Source organism: Podarcis vaucheri (assembly GCF_965113315.1).
Source record: "Podarcis vaucheri genome assembly, chromosome: 13".
Lineage (NCBI taxonomy): Eukaryota > Metazoa > Chordata > Lepidosauria > Squamata > Lacertidae > Podarcis > Podarcis vaucheri.
In genome coordinates this window covers 16,147,167-16,170,936 of record NC_138751.1, presented here as the reverse complement: position 1 = coordinate 16,170,936, position 23,770 = coordinate 16,147,167, and the positions used below count along the sequence as shown (strand labels likewise).

Sequence of the window (23,770 nt, the reverse complement as noted above, 5' to 3'; positions counted from 1 at the left end):
ACCACTTATGCCACACAGATCACGCTCTCCTTTAATATAACTGGTAAGCACTCCTAATTTCTCTCTGCATGGCTAGCACATCACACCAGGGGTTGTGGAAGCTTTATTAAATTTGTAGCCCAACCTGGGAAGGTAGCTAGGAGAAGGAAGACACTAGGCCTAAACCTCCGCTGCCGTGGGGCTATACTCATTTCTGAGAAAGGCTTCAGGAGTAAACCCCAAGGAAAAATCCATATCCACTGCCTTTCAGGACATCTTCAGGAGAAGAAAAGGCTAAGAAGTAAATCATACACAATTCCGGAGTGGAGTCCCTAGGACAACTGGTGAGACAAAAGTCTTCAGAAATTTATGGCTTTTTCTCTTTTTTTGAGCTGCTACTGCAAATGTGGCCCACCTTCTTTTTAACTTATTGTGGTCTGCCAACAGATTCCAAATACTATTGGTCAGGGTCCAGGAAAACTAAAATAGTAGCATAGCATAAACCCTGTTACTGAACAGGAGTAAAAGATGTAAGATTAAGACATCATCATCATCATCATCATTATTATTATTATTATTATTATTATTATGTTTATGCCACCCATCTGACTGGGATTACCCTGGGTAGCTTTTAACAAATAAAAACACAGTAAGACATCAAACATTTAAAACTTCCCTATACAGAATTTAGGGACATTTGGGGAAAATACAACACTCCCCACTCCCAAATAACAAACTTAACTTAGCCCAAGCTAAAATACTTTACCAACACTCTTTGTCCCCCAGAAGAGATATTGCTCAAGGCACCTGTCAGGAAAGTGCAAACTTTTCTTTTAAATTTTTTTTTTTTAAATTAAAGATATTTTAGTTTACACAAGTACGTGCATTGTCTCTTTTTTCAGGTCGTCAAGTCTTTTCTGTAGATCAGTAACATTCCATGTGCGATATTAGTGCTGTATAGAGCATAACATTAGGGGAGAGAGGGGGGATGGGGTGGTAAAACTACGAAAGCGCAAACTGAAAAGGTGAATGAAAAGGGGCAGAGAAACAAATATAAAATAAGTCTCCTGAGAAAGGTTCATTCCAAACCTTGATTTTATATTTGACTGGCATTTTATCCAACCTAATTGCTCAGTTTGGTTGGCACTGTATCCATTTCTTATGCATCCATTACTTTAGAAGTAATCTTTTCTTTAAAAAATGGAAAGCTTTCCACAAAGGGAGTAAAAAAGATAGCAGCAGAAAATTGTGTGCTTTGGAGTCTTTCTCCCTGACTTCAATGGGCTCTTTAAAAAAGAGCAATCAGTGCATAAGCCACCATTTTCTAAATATTCAGAAATAGGCAGATCTTTCCAAGCTCATAGCCTTAGCTCTTCCAGACAGTAGAGGAATAACTTATGCATTATTTCTTTTTTTTCCAGCACCGTGTTGACCAGGCTCTCCACAAACTCCTGTGCATCATTCATCTGACTCAGGCATAAACACTCGCCCTTCGTGAGAAGACGGTTCTCTTCTGCTATATTCAGGAATGCCTCTCGGTTTCTTTGAAGAGCAAAATCTTCTGTTAACTTCCCTTTAGACTTCTTTATACGATCAGCAGGCTTTTCAGCAGAAGGCAGAGATTCCAAACAAATGGAGCTGAGAATCAAGGGGAAGCAACATTACAACACACACACAATATATCTGTTTTCCAGGGCCTCCCACCTGTCAATCACCTGAAATCACAGTAAGATTATCTTACTGCCCTTTCAGCAGCCTGCATCATCCAAACCACACAGGCAAAGACACAGAGGTGTTGCTTTCGGCAGGTGGCTGCATCTTGGCCTTCCCCACACCTGATGTCAAGCACAACGCTACGGGGGAGGGGGGAGAAATATGAGGGCTCCCTTGGACAAAAAAAGGACACCAGCCAGGAATACCAGAGCAAAACAGCAGCCAGTAGGCTTGGTCTTTATTGAAGACTGTTACGACAGGACTCCCACCTGCCACAAGGTGGAACAAGATGGAAGCCCTGAACAAAAGAGTCCCCAAACTTTTATTAGCTGCGAATCCCCATGTTACACCCCCAAAAACTACACCACTCATACATCACGGTTACATCATGCAAGGGGAGGTCTGGTGGCAGTAATCTGAGCATCCTGGACCCTGCCCCATGGTTCTCCTTGCCTTCCACCAAACACCCATCAAGTGTAACAAAAAGATATTTACATTTCCCTGTTTCCCAACCAAGTTAATCACACCCTTTTGTCTTCATCTGGGTTTGTCATTTCTGAAATGGCTACCTGTCTGGCACTCAGGTATCGGGATGCCAGGGATTATCACTCAGGCAGAGGGGCTGCTGAGTAGCTGAGCTCACATGTCTATATGCATTTCTGAAGTTTTCCCAGTAAGCCAGTACATAGGTACATTTATCAGTGAATTGTTACATTTGGTATTGAGAGAGAACAGAAGAAGAAGGTGGACATCCAGTCCTGGTGTAAACATGGCCCCTAGCGTGGTTCTCCAGCAAAAACTGGGCAATACTGGGCAATGCCTCAGCTCATTACTTGAGCACAGAAATTACCCTTTGGTAGCTGTTCTTGAAGAAGCGCCTCTCTCCGAATCCTCTTTTGTCTCCATGGTACAGGGCATGGCACAGTCCACTTCCGACCAAGGGCGCTTTATTCCACTCTGATGTCCGGCCTGGTCCTGAGCGACCCTTAAAGGGAGGACTTTTGCTAGAAAGCAAACACAGAGAAAGAGCTTTATTTAATCAACCCAATGGCATATCTGCCCTGGGGAAACAGACCAATTACGTGCTCACCAGCAACAGCTGGTGTTTATGAGGAGAGTGGCTTCCCTGCCCTCTGAACCAACAGCAAAAGCCATGGTGGTTGTTAAGAGATTGATTCAAAATGTTGGTTATTAGTTGGGACCTAATAGCGAGGTCCCAACTAAAGAATATTAGCAACTTAAACTGATGGAATATGTGCAGCTTGCGGACCTAACATACAGAACAAGAGAACAAGAACAACATACGTTTAAAGAAGATTGGAAAATGTTTATTGAATATATGGGGGTGCACTTGAAAACGTTGGCAGCATTAAGATAAATTCAACAGTTTTGATGGATGGAATAATGGAATACGGAATGGTCTGGTTTATATAAAATATGCAGGGATTTATGTTATGCAAAATGAACCATGGAAAGAGAAGAAGGGAAGTTTTGGATATTTTAAAGTTGTTTAAATGACTATTCTACATTGTAAAACAGAAATATATATATATATATATATATATATATATATATATATATGCTTTCGTAGATTTTCACGGGTACAGGAATGCAGGTTTTGGTGTCTTTGGGTGTCTTCCCGTGTAAGAGTCGGGGTGTCTGTGCGACGTTTCGACGAGGTCTCACTCGTCATCTTCAGGCTGGTGCTTACGGCTTCTTGTTACTGGAACAGAGCCTGAAGATGACGAGTGAGACCTCGTCGAAACGTCGCACAGACACCCCGACTCTTACACGGGAAGACACCCGAAGACACCAAAACCTGCATATATATATATATATATATATAGTTATTATTATATTATTATATTATATTATTACACAGACACAATGTTGGTTATTACTCCCTAGCTCAACTCATTTGGCTCCTTCACTGTTGATATCTAGTTAACATTGCCCTGCTCAAATGTGCTTTTGGTACACAGAACTGAGATTGGTATTATTATAATAATTAAAGGTAAAGGTAAAGGTACCCCTGCCCGAACGGGCCAGTCTTGACAGACTGTGGGGTTTGTGCGCCCATCTCACATTTATTGGCCGGGGGCCAGCGCTGTCCGGGGACACTTCCGGGTCACGTGGCCAGCGTGACATCGCCACAGCGCCACCCGCGTCCCTACATTATAATAATTATAATATTATTATTATTACTGTATTTATATCCCACCAAGGAGCTCAAGGTGTGGTTTTCCTCCTCCCCATTTTATCCTCAAAACAACCCTATGAAGTCGGTTAGGCTGACAGTCTGTGACTGGCCCAAGCTCACCCTGTGAGCTTCATGGCTGAGTAGGGATTTGAACCCAGGTCTCCTAGGTCCTCGTCCGACACTCTAACCATTATACCACAACGGTCTGTTGGCCCCATTTATCCTGAGCTTCTTTTGTTTCCTTATTTTCTGCTGCAGTAATCTTTTTTTAAAAATTGTTCCATTAAAAAAAAAATTCTTGCCAGGTACCTTGGACCTACACTTTGAGGAACAAAAAGGCGTGATAAATTTATTGGCACATTACTGCTACCTAGTGGATGGTTGAGAATACAAAACTGATACGTAACATGGTTTTACTACCTTTTGCCAAACTATCCTGAACTTCACGAACAGCAGTCTCAATGTGCGGCATGTAGCAGGCATAGATTTCCTCCATCTCCTGGCTGCAGACTGAGCAAAGTTGAAAAGTAAACAAAAGAACGACACACTTTTCCCACACAGCTCTGACAGGGTTTTCTATGCATTGAAAATGGCACTAGGGTCAGTCCCACAGGCACAAGGAAAGCCCCAAAGCACTTATAAATTCACTCACGGAGTCACATTTGTGTGCTTTGACTTCTGACATTAAATCAGGATCACCAGGGCTCAGCTCCAAAATCTGTTTTCAGTGCCTGGGTTTATCTAATGAACAAGAGGACCTTTGAAAATGTGCCATCTGCCACAACACTTTCCCCTCCAGAAGTGCATTTCTTTTGTCTCACAAGTTCTGGGGTTAAAGAAGGGCTTTTGAATCAGAAGACTCAACTTTTGAAGAGGCTTGAGGTCTAGCACCTTTAAAATAATAATAATAATAATAAGGACTGATAGTCAGGGGCAGAGGTGAGAAGAGGTCACGTTTACCCTGGAAGGATGGTCTTTGGGCCTTTTCTTTCTGCCAGCACCTTTTCATTAGGCTGATCAGATTTTCCAGTTTCTCCACCTCGTGTATCTTCCCCTCCAGCTCCCGGGTGTTTGGCCTTTGATTCTCTTGGATTTGCATTCTGAAGATGGAGTTGTCTCTCTGAGGGTTGGCTGAGCAGGGATGGAGATCGAGGCATTCAAGAGAACATTTCCAAGACATATCACGTGACACAGTCATAAGCAAGGGTGGGGAAACTTTGCCACATCAGGCCTCACTATTTGGCCCACTGCCAAATGCAGCAAAGGTGACGCTGGGGCAAAGGGGGATTGCAACCACCAGCTGGCTAATTGCTGGAGCCTGCATGTTGCCATGCACAGTGCTTTGAACTCTCCAAGCACCAGCTGATCACAGGGGCAAAAATGGGCCACCTGAACACAGGTGATTGACAGGCTGGCAACCCCACCCAACTTGTTCCATTTGGGCCATGGGGGTGGGGATAAGAGATAAGAATCCGGCACACCAGCCAGATCCAGTTCCCCTCCCCTGGCCTCAAGTCAACTTTAATTGCACAAGCCTTCTTTTCCCAGTACAGTGGTACCTCGGGTTAAGAACCTACCGTATTTTTCGCCCCATAAGACGCACTTTTTCCCCTCCAAAAATGAAGGGGAAATCGGGGTGCGTCTTATGGGGCGAATGCCTGCAAGCCTCGCGCGCCCGGCAGGAGGTCCCACCGGGTGCGCGAGGCTTGGGGCGGCAGCCTGTCGCCCGAAGCACGGGGAGCCCTCTGGAGGGCTCCCCCTGCTTCGGGCGAGTGTCTGCAAGCCTCGCGCACCCGGCAGGAGGTCCCACGGGGTGCGCGAGGCTTGGGGCGGCAGCGGACTGCTTGCGCGCACCGAGAAGCTTGGGGCGGGCTGAGCTCAGCTGGCCCCAAGCTTCTGGGTGCGCGCAAGCAGTCCGCTGCCGCCCCAAGCCTCGCGCACCCCGTGGGACCTCCTGGTGGGTGCGCGAGGCTTGGGGCGGCAGCGGACTGCTTGCGCGCACCGAGAAGCTTGGGGCGGGCTGAGCTCAGCTGGCCCCAAGCTTCTGGGTGCGCGCAAGCAGTCCGCTGCCGCCCCAAGCCTCGCGCACCCGGCGGGACCTCCTGCCGGGTGCGGGAGGCTTGGGGCGGCAGCGGACTGCTTGCGCGCACCGAGAAGCTTGGGGCGGGCTGAGCTCAGCTGGCCCCAAGCTTCTCGGTGCGCGCAAGCAGTCCGCTGCCGCCCCAAGCCTCGCGCACCCAGCGGGACCTCCTGCCAGGTGCGGGAGGCTTGGGGCGGCAGCGGACTGCTTGCCAGCATGCAGAAGCTTGGCGCGCGCTGAGCTCAGCACGCCCCAAGCTTCTAGGTGCGCGCAAGCAGTCCGCTGCCGCCCCAAGCCTCGCGCACCCAGCGGGACCTCCTGCCAGGTGCGGGAGGCTTGGGGCGGCAGCGGACTGCTTGCCGGCATGCAGAAGCTTGGCGCGCGCTGAGCTCAGCACTCCCCAAGCTTCTAGGTGCGCGCAAGCAGTCCGCTGCCGCCCCAAGCCTCGCGCACCCGGCGGGACCTCCTGCCAGGTGCGGGAGGCTTGGGGCGGCAGCGGACTGCTTGCCGGCACGCAGAAGCTTGGGGCGCGCTGACCTCAGCTTGCCCCAAGCTTCTGGATCAGCGCAGGGGTCCGCTAGCCCTGGGAGAGGCGCCCGGCTCTCCCACGCTAGCGGAGACCTTGCCGGCACGCAGAAGCTTGGGGCGCGCTGAGCTCCGCACGCCCCAAGCTCCTGGTGTAGCGCAGCGCACCTGGGGGGAAAATAATTTTTTTTCCTTTATTTCCCCCCCTAAAATCTAGGTGCGTCTTATGGGCCGGTGCGTCTTATGGGGTGAAAAATACGGTAATTCGTTCCGGAGGGCCATTCTTAACCTGAAACTGTTCTTAACCTGAAGCACCACTTTAGCTAATGGGGCCTCCTGCTGCCGCCGCACTGCCGGAGCACGATTTCTGCTCTCATCCTGAAGCAAAGTTCTTAACCCGAGGTACTATTTCTGGGTTAGCAGAGTCTGTAACCTGAAGCGTATGTAAGCTGAAGCATATGTAACCCGAGGTACCACTGTATGTGCTTGACTCCCTGCCACAAGATGCTGTAGACGCCATTGGAAGAGTGCCCATTTTTCTCTTGTGTTGGCTTCTCAGGGCACAACTGCATTGAATACATATTGTCTCTAATTCAGACAGGCAGAAATAAGCCATAGGCAGAAAGAGCACAACTCACATGGATACGGTTCCTTGCCGGTTAGCACTGAGAACATGAGGATCCCATAGCTGAAAAGAAAAAAGCAAGTTGATTAAAAGCCCCTCCCAACTTCAACTGAGATCTTTCCTCTTCCTGTGGGACAGCAATATCAGTGGTCCCATGCCGTTTCCCATCTCCTGGGCTTCTACATTATCCTGTACTATAGGTTAGTCAGCAGAAGGAATGCCGCAAGAGGGAGGTTAACCAATGTCAGCCTCACTGCCTTCATTCATTCACACAAGAAGCAGCCTTAGCAATCTGGTGTCCTCCAGAGTACAAATGCTACAAGCTCCAGGGTGGGGCTGATGGGAATTGTAGTCCCAACAGCATCAGGTTGTGCAAGAGTATCTGACCCACAATGTACTCCAAAGACAGGGGCGTAAGGAGAGCCTTTCTGGATCAAGCCAATGGCCCGTCTAGTTGAGCATCTGTCATGCTAACCTTTTCCCAATTCTATAGTGCTCATGCAATTGTGCCAACCCCTTTGTGCCCCACAGCAGACGCTTCTGTCCACCTGTAGACATCTGTGGCTGGGTCTGGCTTGTAGGACTCGGCAAAGGCTTCGGGGGGCATGTATTCGAGGGTCCCGCCAGATACTTCTGCGCTTTCAGAGGTGAGAGGGGAGCGCTGAGTTGTCCCAAACTTGGACAAGCCAAAATCAGCCACCTGAATGGGGGAGACAAGGCAAAAGAGTTAAGAGAACTCCCAGCTGGGACAACATAGGAAGCTGCCTCCTCCCAGGTCAGATTATTGGTCCATATGGCCCAGTCGTGTTCACACTGACTGACAGCAGGAGCTGTCCAGAGCTTCAGAAAGGGGATATTCCCAATCCTACCTGGAGAGGCTGGCGACTGAACTGCAGGTGCTCTGCCTCTGAGCGACAGCTCCTTCCCAAGGTATTGACTTACCTGCACTTTGTCCTCTTTAGGATTACTAACCACGGTGCCGCTCCACAAGCAACTGGGTTTTGCACCACTGCTCTGCGTAGCAGGCAGACTGTCATCACTGGGGGAGAAGGGTGCAGGATCCCCTATTCTGGTCTCCAAGCAGAAGACGCTCATAAAGAAACTTTATATTACATAATTGAAAAGTATCAGAAGACTAATAGTTGGGTGGGAGAGCTGGAAAAATTTTTTACATCTGGCAGCCAATGTGCCACTCTGGTTTCAGATAGTACATGGGTAGACGAGTCCTAAAAGCCCAGGACACAAATTTCCACAGCCCTCTAGCAGTTGTGGTGGCTCATTTACCAGAACTAATGTACAGTGGTACCTCGGGTTACAGACGCTTCAGGTTACATATGCGTCAGGTTACAGACTCTGCTAACCCAGAAATAGTACCTCAGGTTAAGAACTTTGCTTCAGGATGAGAACAGAAATTGTGCTCCGGCAGCACGGTGGCAGCAGGAGGCCCCATTAGCTAAAGTGGTGCTTCAGGTTAAGAACGGACCTCCAGAATGAATTAGGTTCTTAAGCCGAGGTACCACTGTATTTAGTGTTCACTCTGGAGGTGTATACTTGATTCTGAGCAAACAAAACCTCCTAGAGCAAAATATATACATCAGTATGACACCCCCGCAAATATCATAGAATTGTAGAGTTGGAAGGGACCCCGTGAGTCATCTAGTCCACCACCTGCAATTATGACCATAAACCCTTCATTTAATGATATGAGACTCTGCTAGGCCACAGCCTCATTTTTTTTAAACTTATAATATGCAATATTTCTAATACTTCTAATACTAATATTTCTCTTTGTTTTAAGGCAAGTGGCGTAAGGAACAAAAGCTGAGCGTATCATGAGGCTGAAACATCATCACTGTGGAAAGTAGAGATTGCTGGTGTCTGCTTCAGAGAAATCACAAATAATGTCCATGAAGCGGGAACACGAATTGGCTGATGCTATGACTGACCCTGCAGTGGCACAGTTTTTAATGGGACTTGTGTTTGTTATGCCAGAAACATTCAAATGAGTGTTTAATTATTCCAAAGTATGAAGGCTACGTTTCAATGGCAAAGAATCTTGCCATTTTTTTTTTTTTGCTGAATATTGCAAGCTTCCAACAACTGTAAGGAATTTGGATCCATTGTACGATGGATGCGGTCATTTGCAACGGCACCGTGAACATGCAAGCTGCAAGAGCACATGGTCTGGTGCGGACTTGCTTCAGGAGGAGTTAGCAGGAAGCTCGAGAGGCCTGCTTACACCCAAGGACCCATTTCATAATCTCAGCAATTTACAAGCGCTCCATGACACGGTTGCCTGGAGTCAATCAGCTGATGGAGAAAAACTTTCCCAGAAGCAGAAAGGGAGCACTGACCTGGACTGGTCCCAATTAAAGAGAGAGAGAGAGTATGGCTCACCTTCACATTCAGAGCTTCATCCAGCAGGATGTTGCTGGGCTTGAGATCCAGGTGGAACCGCGGAGGATGGAGGCAGTGCAGGAAGTCTATCCCCAGGGCTACCTGGTAGAGGATGCGGATTCGCAGGGGCCAGGGCAAGGCACTGGACAGCAAGCCAGACAAGTTGCCGTTCTCCACATACTCCATCACTAGGCCCACTTCATTTCCCTTCTCGTAGAGACCATAAAGACGAGGGATGGGGGCGAAAGATGCCTCATCCATGAAGCGGGCTTCAGTCAGGGCTTGCTGTCGGATGCAGGACACATTTGCGCTGGGTGCATTGGTGCTTGAGGGTGAAAGAGAGTCCACGGTGAGAGTCGAAGGGAAAGTTACAAAATACTGTTGAGACACGGACTCATTGAATAATGAACTCAAGATGGGGTTGCCTAATCAGAAGGTCTCAAGAGCTCCTGAGTCTGTCAAGAGCTGGTCTGAGTAGGTTGGGAGGAGATCTGGAATGCTGTCTCACATCAAGTCAGATCAATGGTCCACTTAACTCAGTACAGCCAAAATCAGCCTTCACCAACCCATTTCCCACCAGATTTTTTGGACTATAATTCTTATCAGCTGCAGCCAACATCTGGAGGGAACCAGGGTTCGTGAAGGCCAGTCTACACTGACTAGCAATGGCTCTTCCAAGGTCTCAGGTAGGGCTCTCTCCCGGCCTGACCTAGACAGACAGCTCTTCTCCCAGGAACTCCATGAATAAGGAGCATTAGCTACAAAATTCTGAACATGGAACCAAGACGTCAGCAGTCTAAATTGGCCTGCCCTTGGAGTTTTCTTTGAAGGATCCAGGAAACAACCTGGCACCTAGATTTTCCAATGGACAGATATCGCTCTTATGTGATTGTAATTGTGGGGCACCGAGATCGTTGCATCACATAATCTTTGATTGTGCTTTTCACTCATCGGCCAGGAGCAAGTTTCTTGATCCATATCTAAAGGGAATCGCCGATGATTCGAATGAAGCCAAACTGAGACATCTACTAAATGATGAAGACCCCCTAAGATCACTCACGGTTGCCAGATTTTTGATCAGCGTCCTATCCCTAAAGAAGAAAAACGGACTCCTGTGCGGCTCGGATAACCCTTTTAAACCATGATCTATGTTTTAGGATGTAACTAGGTTATCACCACTGATGTCTTTTATTAATTTATGAGCAGAGGGCGATGTTTATGTTGCAAATTTATTGTAATGTATGTTGTTGGTCTTTTGCTTATTTTGCTTTGGTTCTTGTCTGTTTTTTGTAAGTTTTTGGCTGTTTTAAATTTGGAGATTTAAGTATATATATGTTGGTGGGAAACTGTCATGTGACGGGCCAATGGCCGTAATAAATATCAATCAATCAACCTGGCACCGTCCAAACACATACATTCCCAAGCCCTTAAAATTCTTTGCCGCACATTGCTGTAGGCAGAGAGTCTGGGATTTGGGACCTTGTGGGTGCAAGATAGAGGCTCTACCAAATCTGTATAACTAATTCAAGCTTAGATTACTGCAACCCGTTATATGTTGGGCTGCCTCTGAAGACGGTTCAGAAACTTCAGCAAGTGCAGAATTCAGCGGCCAGGTTGCTCACCGGAGCAAAACGGTTTGAGCTTATTAAACCAATCCTGGTCCGACTGCACTTGGCTACCTATTCGTTTCTGGGCCCAATTCAAAGTGCTGGTTTTGACCTATAAAACCTTTAACAGCTCAGGACCGCAATACCTCAAGGCCCGCCTCTTTCCATATGAACCTACCCGGACCCTGAGATCATCTTCTGAGGCCCTTCTTCATGTGCCTCCTCCTCGAGAGATCCGGAGGGTGGCAACAATCCTTTGGGCACCAGGTAAAAACATTCCTTTTTAACCAGCCCTTTGGTTGACCTGATCGGCATCCTGTATCCTTTTAAAATGCAGCTCTTTTGGGGGGTATTACTGGGTTATTGTTTTTACTTTGACTTTATATATTGTGATCTTTTATGTGAACCACCCTGAGACCTCTAGGTATAGGGCAGTATATAAATTCTAATTTTAATTTTAATTCTAATTCTAATTCTAATAATAATTCCACACCCAACCACCAGCTTTACCGGTGGAAAATCTTCACCGCCACAATCCCCTTTTCTTTGTGCTGAGCTCGGAAGACGGTTCCAAAGCCCCCTCTGCCGATGTGTTGCAAGTTCTCCAAGCAGTTCTGGGGGATCCTCTCGTGGAACATCTCCAGACCAGGTGTCCTTTTTGAAGGAGCATGTGCCCCTAGTGAGGTCACTCCATTCTGACTTGCGCACAAAGCAGATCTTAAGGAGGGTGAAGGAGAGGAGAGAAGACCATTTACATATGTTAAGATATAGTATGAAAACAAGTGTGTGATGTGCCGGGTAGACTAGTGAGTTGGAGCAGGGGAAACCTGAGTTCAAATCCCTCCTCAATTTGGCAACTCAACTCAAGCCAAAGAAATCTACCATCTTGTTGCCCCCAGTAGCCACCTAAATGCCAGCAGGAAGCTCTAGCAGATGATGCACTTTCACAGCATTCTTCCCTGGTATATGGTGATATGCTGTCACCGCACAGCTAACCCATCATGGCTAGCAACTTGTTGCAAATGAATGAGCCTATCCCATTGGATGGCCACCATCTTAATGTTAAGATAAGCTAATGGCCTTTGCCACATTCTGTGACAGTAAGCTCCACAAAATCGGTTGTCTGAAGATGCCCTTTTATCTCTCCTGACATCTCTACCAACACTCAAATTTCCCTGGGTTGCCCCTTCAAATCCCACCTGAAAAATCCATCTTCCTCACAAAGATTATGGCAGTCGGCATGCCCTGCTGTAAATAACCCTAAGAATGTTTAAATGAAATGGATGTGCATTCTTATTCTGTACTCTCCCATCCCAGCTATGCCACATGTATTAAATTATAGATTGTAAGTTCCTCTTGGCCTCCGTAAATTATCATGCGTACTGAGGGTGCTATACAAGCCCAAATTAAGAACCGCATTTTGTCTATCCACTTTCTCCACAGTGCAAAAGCACCGGAGAGAGAATGGCAGACACCTGAGCTTTGCTGTAGGCATAGTCTTTAACAAGGTGTGATGATTGACAACTCTTTAACTCATTGCTTAAGCACAGAGATCACCTTTCGGCAGCTCCTGATAAAACTTCTCTCCCCAGATCTTCCTCTTCAATTACAGGTACATCTCCTGCTAGCACATGGGAGAACTCATTTCTTAAATTCTGGAAATTTGCAGCTGCCTCTGGAAATCTCATGATTGCAGGTGACCCTCCTGAGAGAAATTGAGAGAGTGCAGAGATAAACCAGACTTACAGTGCCATCCTAACCGGTCTGCTCAGAAGTAGATCCTACTGAATTCAGTGGGCCTCCCTCTAAAGTTAGAGGAGTTAGGATTGCAGCCTTACTTGAACGATGGCCTATCTCTCCATACTTCTTGTGTGTGCTAGAGTAAGCTGGTTAATATGTTTCGGATATACGCTTAGTACACTCAAGTCTCCTTATGAGGCTGAACACTCTGCTTTTGACTAAACACATGTTGTAAACTTTTATGCTGTAGTGTAGACTTATATGGACTTGAGTCTGTAGGGCTGTAAAGTTGATGAGGTTCCCCCTCTTCATTGCTTTACACAGCCCCCAAAATATGTACAGCAAGGAACACAACTGAACACTGCCCACTGTCTATCCCCAAAATACGCTTCTTCTTTTTTAAGTTTTGCTTTTCATTTTCATACATTAGGTCTGCAACTTATGCTCACTTTACTTATGTGATCTCAACCTTATGCAGGTGTGTGTGGGGATAAATAAATGGAAGGGGGAAGCAGCCATTCCCTGCTCTCAATTTATTTATTCTTCCCCCCACCTGCACCCCCCCGGGCTTTCCCGCTGTGGAGAGTTTTTTTTTTTAGTCTTCTGCCTTGCCTGCTAGCCTCTGGGAAGGAGGCAAAACCTTCTCAAGAGCCCAGTAAGCAGCAAAAAGAAAGGAAGGATACAGGGAGAGCTATGGAAGTGACAGTATTCCAGAAAGAGCATTGTAATTCAAGACTATTGCCCTTCCTAAGCACTTTATCGAATAATGTTTTTCCTCAGGAACACACTTGACCTTAAACATCTCTGTAAAAAACCATAAAACACTTTTGCAAGGCTTTCATCCTATCCAAAGTCGTTTGAGAGAAGGCCCCATTAAACTGAGCAGATTTATCTCAAAGTAAGTGGGTGGCGCTGTGGGTTAAACCACAGAGCCTAGGGCTTGCCGATCAGAAGGTCGGCGGTTCGAATCCCAGCAACGAGGTGAGCCCCCGTTGCTCGGTCCCTGCTCCTGCCAACCTAGCAGTTCAAAAGTGCTTGTAGATAAATAGGTACCGCTCCAGCAGGAAGGTAAACGGTGTTTCTGTGTGCTGCTCTGGTTCGCCAGAAGCGGCTTAGTCATGCTGGCCACATGACCCGGAAGCTGTACGCCGGCTCCCTCGGCCAGTAAAGCGAGATGAGCACCGCAACCCCAGAGTCAGTCACGCCTGGACCTAATGGTCAGGGGTCCCTTTACCTTTTTAAGTATGCACAAATAGTGCTGCTAAGCTGTTCAAACCACAAATGCACCATGAGAAACATTATAAGTGCAGTGGCCTAGCACAAAAATATTTCACTTCTGTCCAATTGTTCCAAACAGCTGATGGAAGCCGTATATAATGAAAGTGTTTAATTTTTTCAAAAACGTCCCTACTAGACGCTCCAAATAGGACTCATTGTAAGTCTGAACACTTCTGACAAAGGCATGTGCTGAATAACTGGCTATTTAAAAGTAGAACTGTGTCTTACCAGTTATAGCCAAAGGGTTTAATTGGTCAATGTCTTCAACTTCTTCATTTTCTTGTCCGTTCTCAATCATTCTCTTTCTGATGCGTTTTCTGCCATCAACCATTTCGATTGAAGTGGATACACACTTGAAATCTCCTGCCCCAAGAGCATCAAATGATGCAGAGAGCGTGAGAGAGAATGAAATAAGACCCCCTTGTCTCAAATGGCGAAGCGAAGCGAAATCCCTCCCAAAGGAAGGAAATCTACAGGATCCACTTCCATCTCCATTTCTGTTTCCACACTGCCATTGTCCATGACCACACCAGCCATCGAAGAGGCCTGGGGAACAACAAAAATCATAATGAAAACGCTCTCTATAGACATCATTAAGGTGGGTCTAAAAAAATTAAATCCTTCCCTAAAATAGGATTTTTTGCCTACACTGGCACTATGAAACAAAATCAAAGGGGAGGTGAGGGGAAAACAAATATGAAAAATACTGACTCAGAGGCTGTTGGTGTATTGTAATACAGAGTTCTGATGCACCTGGACCAGGTAAGAAACAAAAACTCCTTCTTTCTCCGAAACTCTGAAAGATCCTCTTTCAGATGAGATGCTCTGGACTACCAAGAATAGTTTTCCTTCACCTCTCAGACTTCCCACACCCAGCAGCTCAGTGTGCACCCAGGACTCCGCTCTCCTTACCATCATTCTCTGTGATAGCGAGAAGATTCCTCTCCAGATCTCTTTGGTTGATGGATTTCAACACCGTGAGGACCACCTCCACAGCATAATGCTCATTGTAGTAGCCAAGCAGCAGCTGGGTCAGGTCAATGGGATCTGCCTTCTCCAATCGCCCTCTGGGGATGTTGCTGTAGCCCTCCTTGATTGGGAGTGAGTTGAGATAGTACTTGAATTTCCTCAAATTGTAATTTGCCAAGTTCTCCAGGGTGCCCAAAAGACGGCTGTGCGTGGTCTTCGCCACTGTACTCCTTCTGCAACAAAATGGCAAAGCAGAAGAAATGTCAAAGTTAGGCAGAAAGGGGAACAGTCTCAGTCTACTGCAAAACCAACAACTCTGTGTGATGCTGGCTGGAGGTAGAGGCCATGATGTCAGCATGAAACCTACACTTTCTCAAGCTTTTTATCCCCAGGGATATGCCAACAACTAAATAGCGGCAGATTGAGGCAGAATTCACTGTAATTAGCATGCTATTACCGGCATTATATCTATTCCAGCTTCAAAAATGACGAAATTATTTGCTGCTGCATTTTCCTTGCGGCTCAGTTTCCATCAGATAGGTATCTGCTCTGTATTGTGACAGCGTCCCCGTTTTAGGCAGAATTTGTGGATCCAGAGGGTTATTATAGCCAACGCTAGTCTCAATGGGTCAAAACAGGCCCATAGAAACTCATGGATATAATTAATTTAGGTTTGGAAATTACAATAGGTTTACTCTGAGTAGAACTTAGTTGAATATAGCCCAGTGATTCTAAGTGAAGAAAGTTATTCTTTTCTATTTTCTTTTCTGTCTCACCTCCACGTGCCTCTCAAAGTATTTTTACCCATCTCCTATAATTTCTTCTCCAATTCCCATTTCACACTCAGCTTGCGCCTTATTCTACTTAATACAAAACACGAACAGAGAGGGACAGTGTTGCAGCGGTAGCTGATGTGTAAGTGTGGCATGGAGCAAGGAGCGCAATAAAGTTGTGTGGTTCTTGGCAACAAGAACCGTCCATTGCTTAAGCACTGAGATTACCTCCTGGTGTTTTTTTCTGACGAAACCTTTCCTGCCATATTGTCTTTTGTCTCTACCAAATGAGATAACTCTCCATCCAACACTTCAGTAACCTTGATTTTTAAGTTCTTGCAACTGGCAATGGCCTCTGTCTCTCCGATGGTTGCAGATGATCCTGTTGATAGGAAAAAAAGCCTTACTCAAGAATATTTCCTGTGCAGGTAGATACTCACAGAAAACAAATTCAGTGCCCAATGCCCACACAAGATTGCTTTTCACCTGCAATCATGTAATATAAAAAGGAAGTGGAAAAAAACAGATAATCTCAGCAGGTGGAAAACTTAATCCCCCGGCAATTAAGGTGAAAACTGGTATCATTAGTGCAAATGAGCTGTTTATAAATACTTTACCTTAGCTGCCATTTGAAGTCTTTCCAAAATGTTCCAATGAAATGCTCAAATTGGTGTTCATTCAACATTTATGTTAAACATCTACATTTACTAACTAGTTATTTAAAAGGAGAAACCACTTCTTACCATTTATAGCTAAAGTACTTGACTGGTCAACTTCAACTTCTACTCTTTCTTGTCCATTTTCAACCATCCTCCTTCTAGTAATGCTTTTGCCACTGACTGTTTTGGTTCTGGTCGATGCAAACCTGAAGTCTCCCACCCCACAGCTGTCAAATGAAGTGAAGAGCCGGAGAGAGAAGGAAGGATCTCTCAAAGAACGAAGTGAAGCAACATCTCTCTCAAAGGGAGGATGCGCTCTTCCACCAATGTTTCTGATTTCTCGCTGCCATTGCCTCAGACCAAAGCAGCCATCGAGGAGCGCTGGGAACATTAGAAGAAAAGTTCACATCGAAAAGGGTCTCCGATTAAAAAAACCAAACAGCAGCACAGAATTCCCCCTGTAGGAACTGCTGGATTATAATCCATAAGAAAAAAACTTATAAATAAAATTATTAATAAAAGTATTATTAAAGTATTTAATAAAATTGTTAATAAAATTATTTTTTAAAGTATTTAATAAAACTGTTAATAAAATTATTAATAAAAATAAAAATGTGGAGATTATAGAACAAAATTAATCTGGTAGGTGAAGTGAAAGAAAGGTTAAGTCCTATGCCAGCCTGTTGATTTAGGAGTTTTTATCCACCTTCACCTGCAGCAAGGAAGAGGGATACACCTGGGCCAGGTAAAATCCCCAACTCTCCTGCTTTAGCCTGTCCCACTTTCAGACGAGATGATCTGGACTCACCAGAGCAGATTTTCCCCACCACTAAGACCCCCCCCCACGACCCCCACCCGGCCCACTGTGCTTCTGCGACCCCCCGCCCCTCTCCTTACCACCACCGCCTTTGACTTGCAGGAGCCTCTCCCGCAGGTCTCTTCGGTTGATGCATCCCAGCACCTTGAGCGTCACCTCCACAGCGCCATCCTCAGCGTAGTAGCCGAGAAGCAGGCGGCACAGGTCCAAGCGATCCGCCTTCTGCAGCCGCCCCTTGGGGATGCTACTATAGCCCTCCTCGGCCGGGAGCGCGTTCAGATGGAACTTGAATTGCTTCAGATCGTACTCCTTCAAGTCCTCCAGGGCGTCCGCCAGGCGGTCGCGGACGGTCCTCTTCCTCTCCTCCGCCATCGCGTTCTCTCCTTCCCCGAGGAGAAAGGGGGCAAAGAGAAGTCCGACTCCGCTGCTAAACTTGCCCCCGACGGCTGCGGGGGGATGGGGGGAAGAAGGCAGGAGCTTGAAACCCCGCCGTGGGCCAAAGGCGGCGGGTGGGGCGCCGTCTGTTAAAGGCAAGGATCCGCTTTCGCTTTCAGTTCCCTCCTCCCCCCCTCCCTCTGTCCCGGAAGGGTAAAAGTGAAGCGGGCTGGCAGTGGTGTAAACCGAGGAAGAAATCGCGCCCCAGGCAAGCCGGTGCAGCAGGAAGCGGAACGGCGGATTTGGGCAGCGAGGCGTCGAGTTGAAGGAGACGGGCTTTCTTCTTGTTGCAGCCTGGAAATCCAAAGCAGGTTTAGCCCCCAGCGGCTAACCCCGTCGTATAAACCACGGACTACATCGCAGGGTTGTCGTACTTTCCCGTACCCTCCGACATTTCTCCGATGAAAATGGAGACATACTAAGGACGCGGGTGGCACTGTGGGTTAAACCACAGAGCCTAGGACTTGGCGATCAGGTCGCCGGTTCAAATCCCCGTGACGGGGTGAGCTCCCGTTGCTCTGTCCCAGCTCCTGCCAACCTAGCAGTTCGAAAGCACCTCAAAGTGCAAGTAGATAAATAGGTACCGCTCTGACGGGAAGGTAAACAGCGTTTCTGTACGCTGCTCTGGTTCGCCAGAAGCGGCTTAGTCATGCTGGCCACATGACCCGTAAGCTGTACGCCAGCTCCCTTGGCCAATAAAGCGAGATGAGCGCTGCAACCCCAGAGTCGATTATGACTGGACCTAATGCTCAGGGGTCCCTTTACCTTTAAGGAAAAGCGGGACATTCCCAGATCAAATCAGAAACTGGGACAGGATTCTGTAAATTTAGGGCTGTCCCTGGAAAACAGGGACACTTGCAGGGTCTGCTTTCTTCTCATTGCCCACCCAGTTGCTGGACACTGGACTGAGCTGCAGGACTGTCATTGCCACTTTGTATCTATATCCACTGGCAGGGGATTTTTTTCAATGGTAAAACAGGAAACATTTCTTACATTGACACCGAACTTCCTCCGAAGAATCCTGAGGGCTTTACTTACTGAGTTTGATTTTGGTTGTGGCTGATGGGAGCTGTGGTCCAACACATCTGGAAGGCACCAAGTGGACAAAGGCTGGTCTGGATCCTACAGTATGTACTTGGGAGACTGTATCTCCCGGTGTTTGTGTTGGGAGATAAGCAACAGCTCTTGCAATGCTACCTGAACCAGTGGAGGGCAATCAGACAGAAAGGCAGCCTTGTACCATGGGGGATGCTGATGCTGTGGCTACAACAAGCACAGAGTTTATCGTAAATCAGAGAACTAGATGGGTTAAGAGCTTGAGACAAACCCTTTGTGATCTTTTGCAAATTTATCAGTTCTCCGCAGATTGAGAAGCTTGCACGTTGTGCAAAATCATGCTCTCCAGCTGCTTTGAGGGTGTGGCAGTGCTCAGAATTTTGTGGGGATATCACCTGTTCCTGAGAGCAGGTCAGAAATTGTATGCTTTAAATCCCTGGTTGTCAAACTTCCCCCCGTCACAGACCATTTAACAATTTCTGATGTTCTTGGTAAATCACTTGATGCCTGTTGCAGCAGTTGTGATGTGCTAGATGCTGTAAACAGCATTTCTGTGCGCTCTGGCTTCCGTCACTGTGTCCCGTTGTGCCAGAAGTGGTTTTGTCATGCTGGCCACATGACCTGGGAAGCTGTTTGCGGACAAACATCAGTTCCCTCGGCCTGAAAGCGAGATGAGCACCACACCTCATGGTTGCCTTTGACTGGACTTAACCGTCCAGGGGTCCTTTACCTTTTCCCTAGATGCTGTATGTGCCGAGAACCATTGTGGTGTAAAGGTTAGAGCATTGGAATGGTGCATAGGAGACCAGGACTCGACTCCCTACTCAGTCACAAGGCTCACTGGGTGCCCCTGGGCCAGCCACTGTCCCTCCGCCTAACCTACCTCACAGGGTTGTTGTGAGGATAAAATGGGAAGGGGACACCCATGTATGTCACCTTGAAATTCTCAGAGGAAACATCAGTATATAAATAGCTAATATTTTAGTTTTATTGCTTCTTTTATTATATTGTACTTCATTGTATTACCCACTTGAATTCCATAGAATTCAAATTTCAGCAAAAAATGTTGCCCTAAAAGTTGCCCACAGATGTGTGTTACAATGTGCATGTCTGAACCCACATGTTTGTCCAGCATGGACCTAAAATAGGAATGTAACTTTTGGCACAGAGTCAGGGTGTTTACTCATTAAAATGCCTTAATACCTTCAACCCTTATACCCAATAAAGAGTTAGTTACACCAGGAAAGAGTGAAAGATTGGTTTATTACACTTGGAAAAGAAAGACAAAGAATATATGTGCTGCTTTAGGCTGTGAATTACAAAATATAGGGGCAGCAAATAATCATGGATACAATCACATACCTGAATGCTGTAGAGTAAAAAAGTCCCTCACTACCCCAAAAGGTATATATCATATAATTAAGCGGTTATAGACAACTAGGAATGCGTATGGCTACTGACTAGGACTTCTTTAGCACAAGGCGTTTACACTTTTACCATAATGTGAAAAATGAAAACACATCATTGTTCTGCTAATTTCAACACGCAACCTTGTCATATTATGCACAGAGTTATATTATGTTTGGCAGCTGTGCATAACATCTGAGATTTTCATACAAAAATGGCATACGTTTAATAAAATTGTTTACATTTAATAAAATTGAACATTTTGAAAATGTACTTCCAGTAATCAGAAGCTTTGATACTGGGGTCAGGTTGGATATGCCAGTCTGGATAATATGTACGGTACTCTTTGTATGGATGACTTTCCCAATTTGTGTCCTGATTTTGGAACATTTGATCGGTGGACACATCGGTGGAGCACAGAGAACATGCCTGAATTTAAATATCTGAATCTTCCTAATCCTTGAGGCCGATGGATTGTTGCAAAATACTCCTGATGAGTGCTCCCTCCAGCTTCACAGGGGACTTTACAGAAAGGACACTGCTTCCCACAGCCAAACGTTTGCTTGAAGATTTCGTCTTGGGGCTTCACAGGGAGTTCGGAGAGTTTGGATTTGATATCCAAGTCTCTAAATCTGCTTAATATTTGTTTTTGCAAATTAGGAAGGAAGCTTTCAACAAAAGCAAAAAAGTGGCCAGGATCAAATGCCTGTTTCATGTGTGTCCCCACTAAACTATCCTTAGGAATGACTAACTCTTTCTGCATTTCCTGGGGAAAATCCTCCACAAATTCTGAGATTGTCGCAGCACCTTGATGCTTCAGCTTCTTCAATGTTTTTCTAATTTTGTCTAGTATTGCAGAGAAAATGTTTACCTCCAGATTCTTCAGATCCTCATTTTTTGTATAGTAATCCACCATTTTTTTCAATATCCAACTCTTGACAAACTTTTCATAGGTTGCGATGCATTCAACATATTGGTCAAAATCCCATTCATTTAACAGATCCTTCAGGATAGTAAACTGGAAAAAACTCCGAGAGCCAAGTCAGTAGACTGCTCACTATTGTGAAAGTTGTCCACCATTTCCACTCCAAGTCTATTGTTGACATTTTCCATCTTGGGCCTGGGGGCAGGCCCCATACTCCACCTCAGCATATAAGGCTCCAAGGAGGCCTCGGGACATCGCTGCTGCCGCTTTGCCGGTGAGTCTTGGGGAGGACCGCCCCCCCCCACAAGCCCATTTTCCATCTTGGGCCTGGGGGCAGGCCCCATACTCCACCTCAGCATATAAGGCTCCAAGGAGGCCTCGGGACATCGCTGCTGCCGCTTTGCCGGTGAGTCTTGGGGAGGACCGCCCCCCCCACAAGCCCATTTTCCATCTTGGGCCTGGGGGCAGGCCCATACTCCACCTCAGCATATAAGGCTCCAAGGAGGCCTCATGACATAGGCGCCGACTCCATGGGGCCTGAGGGGGCTCGAGCCCCCTCAAAAAAATTTTTGGGGGGGCTCAGCCCCCCCAATAATCTCGGGCGCCCTTCCAGCAGAGCGCCGCCACTGTCCCCCGCCTCCTCCCCACCTGCTCCCTTGCCAGCCAGCCAGTCAGCTGCGCGCCCTAGTCGGAGAGCCCCGGCCGCCCCCCGCGATATTAGGGAATCCCCGGGGGCGGGGGCTCCTGCCTCGCTGCTTCGCAGCACCACCGCCACTCCCAAGGCACTGCCGGTTTCAGCCCCTGCGAGAACAGGGGAATCCCGACCGGCCACACTGGCTGGGGGGGGGCGTGGCTTGCCCTATTTAGGGCCGGAGCGGAGGGGGCTCGCCCTCTCTTCTCCGGCTAGCCCCACGTTTCCCGCATATCAGCTGTTCCGGAGCTGATTAATAGGCGCAGCACGCTCTCCCCTATTCGCTCACGAGGGGGTGGCGCCACTTTATTTGCATATTCATGAGCTTATTTATTATTCATGAGCTTTCCCGGGCCCCCCCAATATTTTTTATAAGTCCGCGTCCCTGCCTCGTGACATCGCTGCTGTTGTTCTGCCAGTGAGTCTTGGGGAGGACCGCTCCCCCTGCAAGCCTATTCTCCACCTTGGGCCTGGGGGCGGGCCCCATACTCACCACCGCCACAATTCTAAGGACACTGCTGCTGTGGCAGCAAATGTTTAAGCGTGTTATATATTTTAAAGTGTTTTAATAGTGTTTTTACTTTTTACTTTGTTGTACCACCAGAAACGGTGGTTTTTTATCCATGTATTTTTATTTTGTTTTGTTTTATTTTGGGTTGGGGTGGGATGGTTTGTTGAGTGGGGTGGGGATTGGCTTTGTTTTGGTGTAATTGTTTTTGTTGCTGTTGTTGTTTTGTTTGTTTGTTTGCTTGCTTTTATACTTTGTAAATGGAGGCGAGTATGAGGCTTGGGATTCCTACTGTGGAGGGGCGAGGGAGGTATGGCGGTGGGGGCAGATGGCATAGGCGAAGGGGATCGAGATACGGATATGCTCGTACCCCTTCCAATCTGTGCCCCATCCCGAGAGATGAGGGTAGGGTGAGAAAGGATTACTCACCTCCGTCACTGGTGCTGTGCAATGCCAGGTCTATAGGCAACAAAACCGCCACCCTGCGAGATTTCATCATCTCGCAGGGGGTCGACCTGGCTTGTGTGACGGAGACCTGGGTGCGCGAAGGGGATACTGTTACCTTACGAGAGATGGCGCCCCCGGGTTTTTCCGTCCTCCACCAGTCACAGACTGTGGGCCGGGGGGAGGGGTGGCATTATTAATCCGGGAAGATTGTTCTTTCAGGGCTCTACTACCGCCATCGATCCCCGGCATTGAATGTGTTGGCCTAGTGTGGGGCTCCGAGGTGAGCTTGGCTGTCTGGCTGGTGTACCGGCCACCTAGCGCACCAGCAGCCACCCTGTCAGGCCTGCTGGAGGTGGTGGCCGGCTGGGCCTTGGAGTTCCCTAACCTATTGGTATTGGGGGACTTCAACATCCATGCCGATGCCACTCCCTCCTCACAGGCTCTGGACCTGGTGTCTTCCATGGCGACACTAGGGCTCTCTCAGTTTGTTTCGGGCCCCACACATCAAGCAGGCCACACGCTGGATCTGATCTTTGGCGTCGGTATAGATGTGATCATGTTTCCTTCGATGAAGGTGCCATGGTCTGATCACTATGCTATGAAAGCCAGGATTGATGTTCCACCCCCACCCTGCTTAGGTGGTGAGCCGATTTGGGCTCGCCCGCGGAGGCTGATGGACCCTGATAGATTCCGTCAAGCCTTGCGGGACCTTTCTCCCCCTGGCGACTCATTGACTGAGCTTGTTGAGGACTGGAATACCCAGCTCCTGGCAGCCATCAATGAGATCGCACCTAAGTGCCCTCTGCGACCCCGCAGAAACCGGGCTCCCTGGTTTACTGAGGAGCTCCGGAAAATGAAGCGGGACCTCAGACGGCTAGAGCGAGTATGGCGGGGTGCCCGTGACGGAGCCTCAAGAACATCTTATAGGGTTTTTATGAA

General features: G+C 47.4%; 2 protein-coding genes across 4 annotated transcripts; both read right to left on the bottom strand.

The window, feature by feature from the left end:
* Positions 1 to 15: 15 nt before the first annotated feature.
* Positions 16 to 11,870, bottom strand: LOC309517132 (receptor-interacting serine/threonine-protein kinase 3-like). 2 transcript variants are annotated; one of them, XM_082196201.1, is made up of 8 exons: positions 11,637 to 11,870; positions 9,520 to 9,844; positions 7,671 to 7,822; positions 7,136 to 7,185; positions 4,853 to 5,023; positions 4,313 to 4,402; positions 2,543 to 2,696; positions 16 to 1,617 (listed from the first exon to the last, which is right to left on the bottom strand). In XM_082196201.1, the coding sequence occupies exons 1-8, from the start codon at positions 11,762 to 11,764 to the stop codon at positions 1,338 to 1,340; spliced, it is 1,350 nt and encodes a 449-aa protein (XP_082052327.1). In that variant the 5' UTR covers positions 11,765 to 11,870; the 3' UTR covers positions 16 to 1,337. The 2 variants fall into 2 exon arrangements, with proteins under 2 accessions (XP_082052327.1, XP_082052328.1); XM_082196202.1 differs by lacking the exon at positions 4,313 to 4,402.
* Positions 11,871 to 12,587: 717 nt separating this feature from the next.
* On the bottom strand, positions 12,588 to 20,491 carry LOC309517127 (uncharacterized protein). Of its 2 annotated transcripts, none has more exons than XM_082196195.1 (6): positions 17,443 to 20,491; positions 16,630 to 16,926; positions 16,115 to 16,268; positions 15,057 to 15,346; positions 14,373 to 14,690; positions 12,588 to 12,831 (listed from the first exon to the last, which is right to left on the bottom strand). In XM_082196195.1, exons 1-6 carry the CDS (start codon positions 17,732 to 17,734, stop codon positions 12,680 to 12,682), a joined length of 1,503 nt encoding a protein of 500 aa, XP_082052321.1. In that variant the 5' UTR covers positions 17,735 to 20,491; the 3' UTR covers positions 12,588 to 12,679. The 2 variants fall into 2 exon arrangements, with proteins under 2 accessions (XP_082052321.1, XP_082052322.1); XM_082196196.1 differs by having other exon boundaries at positions 12,588 to 12,828.
* Positions 20,492 to 23,770: the final 3,279 nt, after the last annotated feature.

Bases quoted from the DNA above. Each gene is read 5' to 3' on its own strand.
- LOC309517132 (XM_082196201.1), bottom strand. From the start codon at position 11,764: ATGTTCCACGAGAGGATCCCCCAGAACTGCTTGGAGAACTTGCAACAC. The intron at 9,845-11,636 runs GTAAAGCTGGTG...TTCACCCTCAAG, and splicing joins GCGGTGAAGATTTTCCACCG to CACCAATGCACCCAGCGCAA. The intron at 1,618-2,542 runs GTAATTTCTGTG...CTTGATTCTCAG, and splicing joins TCAAGAACAGCTACCAAAGG to CTCCATTTGTTTGGAATCTC.
- LOC309517127 (XM_082196195.1), bottom strand. From the start codon at position 17,734: ATGGCGGAGGAGAGGAAGAGGACCGTCCGCGACCGCCTGGCGGACGCC. The intron at 16,269-16,629 runs GTAAGAAGTGGT...TCCTATCAACAG, and splicing joins AAGTACTTTAGCTATAAATG to GATCATCTGCAACCATCGGA. The intron at 15,347-16,114 runs GTAATCTCAGTG...ATTTTGTTGCAG, and splicing joins TCAGAAAAAAACACCAGGAG to AAGGAGTACAGTGGCGAAGA.